We start from the raw sequence: 13,839 nt of genomic DNA on the forward strand, positions 1-13,839 counted from the left end.
TTTGAGTTACTGTTATGCACACCTAAACCATGTATTCTTTCTTGAAATACATCCACATATTATACCAAGCCAAAACCATATTATGGGAGTTGTATGTGAGCATAGAGAAAAAAGGAGCCAATTTTAGATGTAATAGAGAAAAAAGATATTGTCATGCTCTCACATCAAAAGGTTCTCAGAACACTTGATTGGACTTGCATGGATGTTTCAGTCAACATGTGTCTTCTTCTTGTGAGTTGAAGGAAGGGGGGGACATTGTTGCAGTGTGAAATCATTTTGTTTGGACTATCTTGGACTATCACAGGAGACTGGAATGCTAAGGTGGGCAGTCAAATGACACCTGGAATTACAGGTAAGCATGGCCTGGGAGAACAAAACGAAGCAGGACATAGGCTGATAGAATTTTGCCACGACAACTCACTCTGCGTAACAAACACTCTCTTCCAACAACCTAAGAGACGGCTTTATACATGGATTTCACCAGATGGACAACACTGAAACCAGATTGACTACATCCTTTGCAGCCAAAGGTTGCGGACATCTGTACAGTCGGTAGAAACAAGACCTGGAGCTGACTGTAGTTCAGATCATGAACTTCTTTTTGCACAATTTAGGATCAGACTAAAGAGATTAGGGAAGACCCACAGATCAGCTAGATATGAGCTCACTAATATTCCTAAGGAATATGCAGTGGAGGTGAAGAATCGATTTAAGGGACTTAGTAGATAGGGTCCAGGAAGAACTATGGACAGAAGTTCGCAACATTGTTCAGGAGGCAGCAACAAAATACATCCCAAAGAAAGAGAAAACCAAGAAGGCAAAATGGCTGTCTGCTGAGACACTAGAAGTAGCCCAAGAAAGAAGGAAAGCAAAAGGCAACAGTGATAGGGGGAGATATGCCCAATTAAATGCAAAATTCCAGAGGTTAGCCAGAAGAGATAAGGAATTATTTTTAAACAAGCAATGCGTGGAAGTGGAAGAAGTCAATAGAATAGAAAGGACAAGAGACCTCTTCCAGAAAATTAGAAACATCAGAGGTAAATTCCAGGCCAAAATGGGTATGATCATAAACAAAGATGGCAAGGACCTAACAGAAGAAGAAGAGATCAAGAAAAGGTGGCAAGAATATACAGAAGACCTGTATAGGAAGGATAACAATATCGGGGATAGCTTTGACAGTGTGGTCAGTGAGCTAGAGCCAGACATCCTGTAGAGTGAGGTTGAGTGGGCCTTAAGAAGCATTGTGTCATGTTGCTCATTTCAATGTTCTGTTAACATTGTAACGTTTCACATGTCAACTCATTTTCCATGTATACTCGCTTGGCTCGTTCGGGGTTTTTCCATTCCTGCGCTCTCCTTTGTTTTCGATCTGTGGAATGTATGTTTGGGTTTGCAATCCTGTTCAAGGTTACTTTCCCAGGCGTGTGTAACGGTTCCTAACACCTGGGAGGGGGTGCATGCTGACGAGCGCTTGGGGCGGAACTGGATTGAAGGCAAGGCTTTTAAAGTTTGTATTTGGCGCGCTTTTGCTCATTCTCAGCTTTCTCTGTATTTGCATACTATTCCTTTAATAAATCAGTTATCTTTAAGCCCGAGCTTGTGAGACTGAGTATTTGGGATTAGGCAACCATTACATAAAGCTGAGAATCAGTTTCAATCATATTCCGCTAGCCCCATCCAATCGTTGGATAAGAGGGAACGCTAGCGATGACCGACCATCAGCTTCGCGCGAGCGAAGGGAGCGAAGAAGAGTTGGAGGCGGCAAGGACCCGGCCAGCTCTAACCTCGAGAGCGCAAAGAGCAGCACGTCGGGAGATGCGGGATGTCCAATTAGATGAGTTGCTGATATCTATGCAGGAGAGTCTGAGGAGTGAACACAAAACTGTGATGGAAAGAGCAACGGGGAGGGGGTCTCCACAACTATCCTGGGAGCCCGAAATCCCCTTGTCACCGAGGGTGGTGGTAACCAACCAACCCCTTGAAGAGCCGGTCACTCCTGCTCGTATGAAAGCACTCGAGGACAAAATGAATCTAATAGTGACAATCCTGAAGGATCTCCCCAGGGGTGCAGAGCCAAGCCAGGAAGATTGGGAGGAAGAGCCATCACAGCTGGCTTACCCCAGGCCCAGCACCCTACCACCCAGGGGGAGAAGCACGACTCGAGCATCCTGTCAGGTGGGGGGGCGTGAGGCAAGACCTCCTAGGGATCGGCCACCCCTGGGGGCTCGGCGTACCCTGACATTTACAGAGCCACCACAGCCAGCTGAGCCGGTAAGAAACTTCCCACCGTTTGGAGTGAAGTTCGATGGGGATCCCACTACCCTCTCCTTCTTTATCACTAACGCTAAGCATTATATGGAGGATTGGGGCCGAAGCTTTCGTTCGGAACACGGCAAAATCAATTTTATTGCCAATAAACTGAGAGGGAGGGCAGCCGATTGGTATGTGCAACTGTGCCAAACCGAGGCGACAGAATTAGAGGACTTCGATGACTTTTTGTGGGCACTTAAACAGCATTTCGAAGACCCTCTAGCCCAAGAGACAGCCAAAAACTCCCTGAGGAAACTCTACCAAGGGTCCCTCTCAGTTGCCAATTATGCGCTCGAATTTAAAGCCTTATCAGGGAAGGTGGAAGATTGGTCCGAGCCAACTTTAATTGAAATGTTTAAGCAAGGGCTAGAACCAGAAATCCTCCGTTGGGCACTGGGAAGAGACGACCCTAAAACACTATACGGATGGATTCAATTAGCAGGCAGCGCCGAAAATGCCCTGCAGACCTATGCCCATACAAAAGAGCTTAGACAATTCCGAATTGCCAGAGGAGTGCGGATGACTGGACCTGCCAGCCGCCCCAAACCAAAAACCTGGGAAGAGGAAAGAGAACGGCGCTTTTCCAAAGGTCAATGCCTGAGATGTGGAAAAGAAGGGCATCGCGCCACTTCATGCCCTAGACGACGTCCAGAAGAACGGCAAGCAAAACCTTCAGGGAAGTCGCCTGCCCTACCGCGGAAGATGAAAGCTGCCATCGCAGAACTTGACCCACCAGAACTACCATTCGGGGAAGAGGAGGAGGAATTACAATTCGAACAGCCGGCGGGAAAAGGCTACCACCTGCCCTGAAGGGCGCCCTAGGGCAGGTGGAAGAAACCGGGCGTGACCACGATTCGGTGAGTGGGAATTTCCCTACGCTGACTATAAAAGTTAAATTAGGCTCAAAGACCAAAACTGTGGAAGTTTGGGCCATGCTTGACTCGGGCTGCTCCCGCTCCCTTATGCACCCTGATGTCGTAGCGGCTCTGGAACTGCCTACGTTCCCTTTGCCAAGACCTATGATCTTCACCCAATTGGATGGAACTATGGCGGGGGGGAAAGCAGTCACTCATTCCACAGGACTGGTGGCTCTACAAATGGGTTCCCATCGGGAAAAGCTACCATTTGTTGTAGCTCCAGTGGGGGGCCCTCTAGTGATTTTAGGTATGCCCTGGTTTGTACAACAAAATCCTTTTATCAACTGGCTACATAGAACTGTCACCTTTGCGGATGGATTTTACAAAGTACCTGAGAAGGATCTCCTAGATGACATGGAGGGTGGAGGGATAGCACACACCTCTGTACAAACACTTCAACCCCTTGAGGGACTACCCAGTCAATATCAGGATTTAGCTGATGTGTTTGGGGAAAAGGAAGCAGATCGCTTGCCACCCCACCGAAAAACAGACTGTGCCATTGAGTTTTTGCCTAATGTGAAGTTACCTCCCCCCAAAATTTACCCCATGTCTCCCAAAGAGCTAGCCACACTAAGGGAGTTCATTGATAAAAACCTGGCTAGGGGTTTCATTGAACCTGCTAACTCCCCAGTTGGGGCTCCTGTCCTCTTTAGACCAAAAAAGGATGGCTCATTGAGGCTTTGTACCGATTTCCGCGGGCTCAATGCGGTCTCAATATTAAATAAATATCCTTTGCCCTTGATCAAAGATATGTTATCACATCTGGCAAGAGGCAAAATCTTCTCAAAACTAGATTTGAGAGAAGCCTACTTTCGTATTCGCATAAGGGAAGGGGATGAGTGGAAAACGGCGTTTAACTGTCCTCTTGGGGCTTTTCAATACAAAGTTTTACCCTTTGGGTTGTCAGGGGCACCTGGGGTTTTTATGCAACTAATCAATGAGGTCTTGCATGACCACCTATTTAAGGGAGTACTGGTGTATTTAGATGATGTATTGATTTATACTGAAACCATGTCAGAACATATTCAATTGGTGCGTCAGGTGCTGGCTAAATTGAAAAAAGCAGAGTTGTATGCCAAACTGTCTAAATGTGCCTTCCATCAATCACAAATTGACTATCTAGGATATAGAATTTCCGCTAAGGGCATTGAAATGGACCCTGCTAAAGTGGAAGCCATTGTGGCATGGGAGCCTCCCCGTACCAGGAGACAATTACAAAGTTTCCTTGGATTCGCCAATTTCTATCGGGCATTCGCCCAAAATTTTGCCGAAATCGCCCTCCCCCTCACTGAACTGTTGAAAACTAAAGCGCAGGGGGATACGCGGCGTTCAAAAAACCCAGGAGCGCTCCTTAAATGGACTCCAACCTGTCAACAGGCATTCGAAGCGCTCAAACACATCTTCACCACTGAACCAATTTTACAACATCCAGACCCAACCAAACCATTCGTGGTACAAGTGGATGCTTCTGATTTCTCAATCGGAGCACTCCTACTGCAATCTGACCAATCTGGCGCCTTAAAACCCTGTGCCTACCTCTCCCGCAAGTTCACCGAAACAGAGCGGCGATGGCATGTTTGGGAAAAAGAGGCTTTTGCTGTAAAAACTGCTTTAGAGACTTGGCGACACTTATTAGAAGGGACTTCAAATCCTTTTGAAGTCTGGACTGACCATAAAAACCTAGAGGCACTAAGCACCAGCCGCAAACTCAGCCCCAAACAGCTTTGCTGGGCTGAGTTTTTCAGCCGTTTTGACTTCACCCTTAAATTCATACCAGGCAAGAAAAACTTTTTAGCTGATGCGCTCTCCCGCCGGCCCCAAGATGCTGGCCCGGGGCCAACAGTCCAAGGCACCGTCTGGACAGAAAAACAATTAAATTTGGCAGCGGTGACACGCAGTCAGACGCGAGCGCATCAAACACAAACTCCAGCCGCCCCGCCTCCCAGCGGCTCGCCGCGCTTGCCAGTTCCATCGGATTTGCAACAACAGTTGCTCCTCCACCTGAAAACTGACACTTGGTTACAAACGAATAAAAACATTGTAACTTTCACCGACGATTTTGCTTGGCGCAACGATCGTCTCTATGTGCCTGAGGCTTTGTGTAAAACAATCCTCCAGCGCTGTCACAACGACAAGCTGGCTGGGCATTTTGGTTATTTAAAAACACTCCACCTCGTACGGTGCCAATTCTGGTGGCCAACGTTGCTCAAAGACCTTAAAGCATATATCACCGCATGCCCTATTTGTGCAGCAACGAAGCGCAAACCAGGCAAACCTCAGGGTCTCCTGCAACCTGTCGCCACCCCATCAGTCCCATGGCAAGACATCTCCATGGACTTTATCGTTGACCTACCCCCCAGTCAACGAAAGACCGTCATTTGGGTGGTCAAAGACTTTTTCTCGAAACAAGCCCATTTCATTCCATGCGCTTCAATCCCCACCGCGCAACAACTGGCACGCCTCTTCCTCGTTCACGTGTACCGCCTTCATGGTATCCCCGCCCGTTTGGTGAGTGACAGAGGCACACAATTTACGTCACAATTTTGGCGGGCATTTTTAAAACTACTTGGCACCAAGCAAGCCCTCTCCACCGCGTGGCATCCACAGACGGACGGCTCTACGGAGGCGGTTAATTCTACACTTGAACAATATTTGCGAGCTTTTGTCAATTACCAACAAGACAACTGGGTCGACCTACTCCCTTTTGCAGAAGTCGCTTATAACAATGCCTTACATCAAAGCACTGGCCAGGTTCCTTTTAAAACTGTTTTCGGTCGGGACTTCGTCCCTATCCCTGAACTTCCTCATCCACAACCCCTACCCGCCTCCCTCACTGACTGGGCTGACTCTCTCAAAGACTCATGGCTAAACATTCAGCAAGCTCTGCTCCATGCCCAAACCACTTACAAACGTCATGCAGATGCAAAACGTTCACCTGAACCTGCCTTTACTGTGGGGGACAAAGTCTACTTGTCAACCAAGTTTATCAAGTCACCACAACCTTCCAAAAAACTTGGCCCTAAGTTTGTGGGTCCTTTTCCTATTGTTGCACAAATTAACCCTGTTACTTTTAAACTTGACTTGCCACACAACCTAAAACGTTTACATCCTGTTTTCCATTGTAGTTTACTCAAGCCCTACCTGCCATCGGACTGCTGGCATCCCCAACCCATTCCACCGCCTCCTCTCATGATTGACAACCAACAACATTTCGAGGTGACAGACGTCCTGGACTCTCGCCGCCAACGCTCCACTTTACAGTACCTCGTTCGCTGGAAACATTTCCCTCACCCTGAATGGGTTGCTGCTCCCGATGTACACTCGCCCCGGCTAGTGGCTCGTTTTCACTCTGCCTACCCTGACAAGCCCACTCCTTAGCATTGTTTTGGGGGAGGGCGATATGTCATGTTGCTCATTTCAGAAAAAACATCTATTTCTGTTTTATTGACTATTCTAAAGCCTTTGACTGTGTGGACCATAACAAATTGTGGCAAGTTCTTAGTGGTATGGGGATACCAAGTCATCTTGTATGCCTCCTGAAGAATCTGTATAACAACCAAGTAGCAACAGTAAGAACAGACCACGGAACAACGGACTGGTTTAAGATTGGGAAAGGAGTACAGCAGGGCTGTATACTCTCACCCTACCTATTCAACTTGTACGCAGAACACATCATGCAACTTGCTGGGCTTGAGGAATCGAAGGCTGGAGTTAAAATCACTGGAAGAAACATTAACAATCTCAGATATGCAGATGATACCACTTTGATGGCTGAAAGTGAAGAGGAACTGAGGAGCCTTATGATGAAGGTGAAAGAAGAAAGTGCAAAAGCTGGCTTGCAGCTAAACCTCAAAAAAACCAAGATTATGGCAACCAGCTTGATTGATAACTGGCAAATAGAGGGAGAAAATGTAGAAGCAGTGAAAAACTTTGTATTTCTAGGTGTGAAGATTACTGCAGATGCTGACCAGTCAGGAAATCAGAAGATGCTTAATCCTTGGGAGAAGAGTAATGACAAATCTCGATAAAATAGTTAAGAGCATAGACATCACACTGACAACAAAGGTCCACATAGTTAAAGCAATGGTGTTCCCCGTAGTAACATATGGCTGTGAGAGCTGGACCATAAGGAAAGCTGAGAGAAGGAAGATCGATGCTTTGGAACTGTGGTGTTGGAGGAAAATTCTGAGAGTGCCTTGGACTGCAAGAAGATCAAACCAGTCCATCCTCCAGGAAATAAAGCCAGACTGCTCACTTGAGGGAATGATATTAAAGGCAAAACTGAAATACTTTGGCCACATAATGAGAAGACAGGACACCCTGGAGAAGATGCTGATGCTAGGGAGAGTGGAGGGCAAAAGGAAGAGGGGCCGACCAAGGGCAAGGTGGATGGATGATATTCTAGAGGTGACGGACCCGTCCCTGGGGGAACTGGGGATGGTGACGACTGACAGGAAGCTCTGGCGTGGGCTGGTCCATGAAGTCACGAAGAGTCGGAAGCGACTGAACGAATAAACAACAACAATCTTGGACTATCTTAGACTGCCAAGGTCATTTGCACAGAACGTTGGACGCAGCTGCACATGCTTTCACTAACTGGCACGGGAGCGAGGGGGCATACCTGAGTGGGGAGGAAATTTGAACTCGCTGGAGATGTTTAATGGGGAAAAAACGTGGGCTTTTCCATTCGCAACTTTTTCTTCTGTACTGGATACTACCACCAACAAAGAGAATTCTAAGTAATTACTTAAGAGTTGGATTTAATGGGAAGTCGAGTATTCCAGTCATCACAGATATTTAAACACATGGTTGGCTTGGAGGGGGCAAAATTTTCATTGTGATATGAACTTTGTTCTTTTTCTGTTTATGCCACAAAATTGCACTCAGATGGTGGAGGTTGTATTGAGATGTTGCAACGCACATTTTGTCATTTTGACAAAATGTTGAATTGCTGCAGTTGCCTCTGGTTAAACATGTAGTGAAATTGGGACAAGGAAAAACTGCTTATCTTCAAAATTATGTACTTAATTCTAACATCGACCAATCTATTTCACTGGCAACTTACACTCTTATCTCAGTTATTCTTTATTTAGATGTTCAGAGACCCTAAACTGGCATCCATAAGTTCCAGAACATACTATGCTAAAAAGTTATTTGTTGAAGTGAATTCAGACTGAGAGAATCTGCACTGCTGCTCTATTGAGGGTGGTAGCTCAGAGGCAGAGCTTCTACTTTTTCTAGAAATGTCTGGGGTTCAAACCCAAACTAGCTCCTCTTCCATCCAATCCTTTCCATTTTCCCCATAAAATTTTATTACACACAATAACTTCTTAGAAGAGCAATGCCAATTTGGAGATCAAAAACAAAATTGATTTTTTTTAAAAAAATAACTTTATTAAGCTATAAAACAAAAAGATAAAATCTAACAGAAACTAATAATCTAGAAAAAGAATAGAAAAAATAAAGAAGGAAAGAGAGAACAGAAGTGCAGAAAGAAAAAGAAACAGAAATACAAAAAAAGGATGACTTCCGACTTCTACAACAGATATAGGTACAATTTATGCTAAAGTCTTACTTTAAGGTTATGACATAACATCCATTTTTTCTATTGTCAACTAGTATTATTAATCATCAAATCTGTATATCATAATTTTGTTATTTTCTGTTTCACACAAAAAGTCCAAATGGGGCTTCCAATTAGCCATAAAATTAGTCAATGTCTTTTCTCTAATCAAGGCTGTCTGTTTTGCCATCTCAGCCAACTCCATCAACTTTACCATCCATCCTTCCATTGTAAGTAACATTGAATCTTTCCACCTTTGATCATATAGATGTCTGGCTGCAGTTATCATATATAGAAGCAAAGCTCCATGAGATTTTTCCAATTGTTTATCCAACAGTCCCAAAAGAAATGTCTCTGGTTTTCAATTGTATATTTATCCTTAGAATCTTCTGGATTATTAAATGTATTTGAGTCCAATTTTTTTTAGTGTTTTTACATGTCTACCAAAGATGATAAAAAGTCCCTTCTTGTTGTTCACATTTCCAACAAATATTTGAAGTCCCAGCATACATTTTTGACAATCTTTTCAAGCAAAATGGAACCTTTTTCTATAAGATTGATCAAAGAAGAAAGAAGGATACAATCCTGAATTTGTGTTGCTTCACACAGGAAAGTATTTGTATCATTTCTGACTCCTGGCAACTGCCTGGGCAAGTCCATGGTGTTTTCTTGACAACGTTTTCAGAAGTGGTTTGCCGTTGTCTCCCTCCTAGGTCTGAGAGAGGGTAACTGTAAAGGTCATCCAGCTGGCTTTGTGCCAAAGACAGGAGTAAAACTCATGGTTTCCTGGTGTCTAGTGTGGTGCCTTAAACCATTAAGTCAAACTGGCTCTCATTGTTTATTTAAATGTTCTTCTGTAAAGCAAAATCACTGATATCTTTCACTATAGGGTTAGGAAGCCGATGACGGGCAAGACTTGTGCTTGTAATCTGATACAATCTGAATACACAACACTAGGCTGTATAAATCATAATTCACACATATAAATATATGTAAAGATATAAATTCCATATTATACAAGCCCTAATCCTCTAATACACAAATCTTAATGGATGCAACACTCCAGCTGGGTTCCCGCAATCTTCTAAATCATAATCTGTTTTAGTAATTGTTGTGAATGGCTGGATTTACACATAAGAGCTAAACTTTAACCCACAAGTTACCAACCACAATTTTATTAATCTAATACCAGGCAAACAATGTAATAAATATTACAGCTATGCAATACAATTTAATGGAATGGAGAATATTCTTATAAATGTCAGGCACCATTGAGGATTCATTGTTTTATTGGTCTATAGAGAATTTGTAGATCAGAGCTTTGGGAACGTAGTGAATCTGTGTTTGAGAAAAGGGGTCAGGCTGGAACATTTTTATTGCAATCACATGTTATTTTCCATGACCATGTGACTTAGTTTGAATATCTCTGCTTTGAAGAAATAATAGTAATTTGCAATCAGGTGTATTGATCCAAGGGGCAGCCCTATTGTTATATAGCACAGAAAGACATAAATGCCTAAAGGTCCTGGTCAGCTGATTGTTTGCAAGAGCACTGTACTATATAAATCCACTCACAAAGAAAGCATGGATAACAGTGAGTAGAGACTATAGTGGGCACCCCTTCCTTTATCCACTGCCCCTATCTTATAATTTCTCCAAAAGTTATAACTGAGGTAACTAATTGAAAGGATCACTGAGGTTCTAAACCGCATAGTATAGGCAGAGCTCCACAGATGATTCTGAATCAGGGAAAAGATGAAATAGATATCTCTGCCCTGCCCCAAGTGAGTTTAAAGCACCTTCTCCATTGCCTCATTGTGTGCTGGGACTATGCTTTGCACTAAATTGGAGTGTAAAGCTAACAGTAACAAATGCTCGCTCTTCAAGCATTGGGATATTAAGATCACAACATTAAGACACCATGCCTGGGGCTTGCATGGCTGTGAAGTCCCCAGGATTGTTGGACTGAACAGGTATCTTGGCTGCTGGCACCCAGTTGGTGAAGGCCTTGACCGGCAAGGACCCTGTGGACTGGTTGCTGAGGAGGGGGCTGTGTATGGCTGGGCCTTCCTGTAGCCCTCTTGTGAGAGACAAGGGTGGGGGGAGGGGCTTTGCCTGCAAAGCCTACTTGGTGTGAGGTTCCCCCCGCCATCACCTGTGTGACAGTGGGGTGGGTGCAGCTGGATGTTAAAGAGATTGGGTATGGTTTGACAGGGAGGGACAGCCTGCCCAGGGGGTGATGCTGAATGCTGGGCTGAAGTGCCATTAACCTGGGTTGTGCCTGCAAAGCCCACTTGGTGTGAGATTTTCCCCCAAAGATGACCTTTGGATGGCTCAGGCCAGGTGTGGTGCAACTGTCCTGGATATCTCAGCAGCTTTCAATACCATCAGCCATGGTATGCTTCTGAGCTGGCTTCAGGGACTGGGAGCAGGAGGCACTGTTTTGCAGTGGTTCTCCTCCTTTCTCTGTGGCCTGTTTCAGTCAGTGTTGGTGGGGCAGAGAGGTCAAGTCCTAGGCCCCCACAATGTGGGGTGCCTCAGGGCTCAGGTCTCTCTCCTCTCCCCTTTAACATCTACATGAAACTGCTGGGTCATGACATTCGCTGGCATAGTGTGCAGTATCTTCAGTACATCTCCACCCTGGGCTGGACAGGTGATGCTGTCGTGGTGCTGACTGAGTGCCTGGAGGCTATGAGGGTCTGGATGGGGGGGAACTAGCCATGGCTAGGGAGGCATTGCACAGATTCCTCATGTGCACCAATTGCACCCTTTCTTGGACTGGTAGGCATTGCTCACGGTCACTTACACCTTGGTCACTTATCATTTGGATTATTGCTATGCATTCTAAAGGGGCTGCCCTTGAAGACCACCCGGAAGTTACAACTGGTCCAGAATGCAGTGGCATGCAGTGTTAGGTGTCCCTGGGTTTGCCCATATTATCCCCTTGTTGCGTCAGCTGCACTGGCTCCCAGTTTTCTTCTGGGTGCAAACTGGTTATTACCATTAAAGCCCTACATAGCATGCTCCAGCTCCCTTCCCTTAAAAATTGCCATCTTATGCATCCTTGGAAGCATGCCTTTTCTGTTGCAGTCCCTGTCCTATGGAACACCCTCCCCATGAGGATCCAGCAGGCCCCTACCTTCTAGAGAGCACTTAAAACCTGGAGGTTCCCCCAGGCATTGTGATAGGGTGAAAACAGGGTGGGACAAGTATGTGGGGGCATCAAAGAAGTGTTGCTGTGGATCCAGGATTTTCTGTTTTTAGTTTTATGGCTGTTGGTTTTATACTGTTATATACTGTTTTATATTGTTTTATTGGTTGTAAGAGTTGCCCAGAGTTGTTTTAAGATGGGCAGCTATACAAACATTTTAAATAAATAAAATAAAAATAAACTAATAAATACATTTGGCAAGTATACAACTTCCAAGGTTAGATGAATACTAGGAATGCTTTATCAAACTGTATCAACTGAATCAGCATCAACTTCTTGTATTCTTGGAAAAGGATTTTTTAAAATTTTAACCTGACAAATACAACCCTATTGCAGTACAGCACACAGATTATACAAACACATGCTTGCAACAGTGGTAACTGCAGATACAAGGAGGTACACAAGAAACAGTACCTTGATAACTCTGTGTTGGAATGTTCTCTACCAAGTTAACTGCAGCTACTGTTCAATTAGTGCACATGCAGATAACATTTACATCCTCTTTATGCAAACTAAAAATAGAAGTTCATATGATCTGACATCATTCCTATCTGCTGATAGTTCACTAAAGCTTTAAATGTGTTTTTTTCTGCAAGTTAATAAGTATTTCCTTTTTTGGGTCTGCATTCTGCAGGAAAGGCAGTAAAACATATTTTAATAAATTATGGAAAATAATATTGTGCTATTTGAGATTCTGTAGGAATGAGCATGACAAGTTTGATGAGAGTTACCCTATCAACAGTAACATATAAACCAAATAATAAATAAAGGCCTACAATTTTTCTCTTTGTTCTTGTAGTTTTAAGACATGTCTTTAGATCATGCAGAAACTTCCACCAGGACAACCTAAGTTACTCTGATTTGGGGACAAGATATAACTTGACTGTAATATACCTGGCTTCCTGAAGACTATGTCCCCAAATGTTGGAAAACATCACTTCCAACAAGCATGGCCAATGATCCAAACTTGGGATATTTAAACCTAAAGAAGCCTGCATTAGAGTGATTTGTAACAGTAATAAGCTGATATCTGCAGAATTTCTTTTGTTTTCCTTTGTCTTCAGTAAGCAAACATTAACACATAACGTTCACATTGGTAAAGTAAGATAAAATGTTCTTACCTGCCCATTTTTCTCAAGTTCCATTTCAACTATTGCCACAGGGCTGTTCATCTGGTCGATGTGTCTTGACTGCGTTTTTAAATCTACTCTCCAGCTTACATTTTTCAAGCTATTTTCCCACTTGCTTTGATTTATCAGACGCTCATGAATTTTTGCTCGCTGGTTCTTCCAAAATTTTGCAATAACTGTAGCATGATCAGTTGTGATTCCTCCTGGTTTCTTTGTTTGTGCAGTCAGAAAAGCTTCTAGTTGATTTGAATCCATGTCAGCTGAAGCTATTGACTGAAACAAAATGACAGTTTTACAGTCTGAAATTCCACATTCTTTGATAAAGTAAGTACAATTCTCAAATAACACATTATCCACAAGTCCTTATTCTTCCATCAGAAGCAAGCCTAGATTGAATTACCCAATTCTCAAAATGAAAAGCAATTTGTCCTGGGTGCAAAGGGGTTGGGGGAGGAAACAGAGAAGGCACAAATTTCACTGACATGCATATTAAATTCTTAATATAAGGTACACAGCTCTGTACTTATATTGGAGGTGGGGCTGAATACAAAATTTTATAATAAAAACATTGAGTTCTGACCCTTTAACTGTCTCCTATCTAGAGAATGATGTTTCTGGGTGACACTTAGGTCTTTAACTTTAGGATAGCAGGAACTTGAAAAACATCCCCAAAGCAAGCAGTGGTGAACTACTTTTGCGCTATATGGT

At 43.9% G+C, this 13,839-nt stretch overlaps 1 protein-coding gene across 2 annotated transcripts in view; it reads right to left on the minus strand.

The window, feature by feature from the left end:
- The window catches only part of COMMD1 (copper metabolism domain containing 1), an 89,859-nt gene that overhangs the window by 43,260 nt on the left and 32,760 nt on the right, over positions 1 to 13,839 (minus strand). For both annotated transcript variants that reach the window (XM_063316980.1, XM_063316971.1), the window contains exon 2: positions 13,123 to 13,404. In XM_063316980.1, the coding sequence (XP_063173050.1) occupies positions 13,123 to 13,404 (282 nt within the window). The remainder of the gene's footprint in view (positions 1 to 13,122; positions 13,405 to 13,839) is intronic.

This window comes from Candoia aspera, chromosome 1, assembly GCF_035149785.1.
Source record: "Candoia aspera isolate rCanAsp1 chromosome 1, rCanAsp1.hap2, whole genome shotgun sequence".
NCBI lineage: Eukaryota > Metazoa > Chordata > Lepidosauria > Squamata > Boidae > Candoia > Candoia aspera.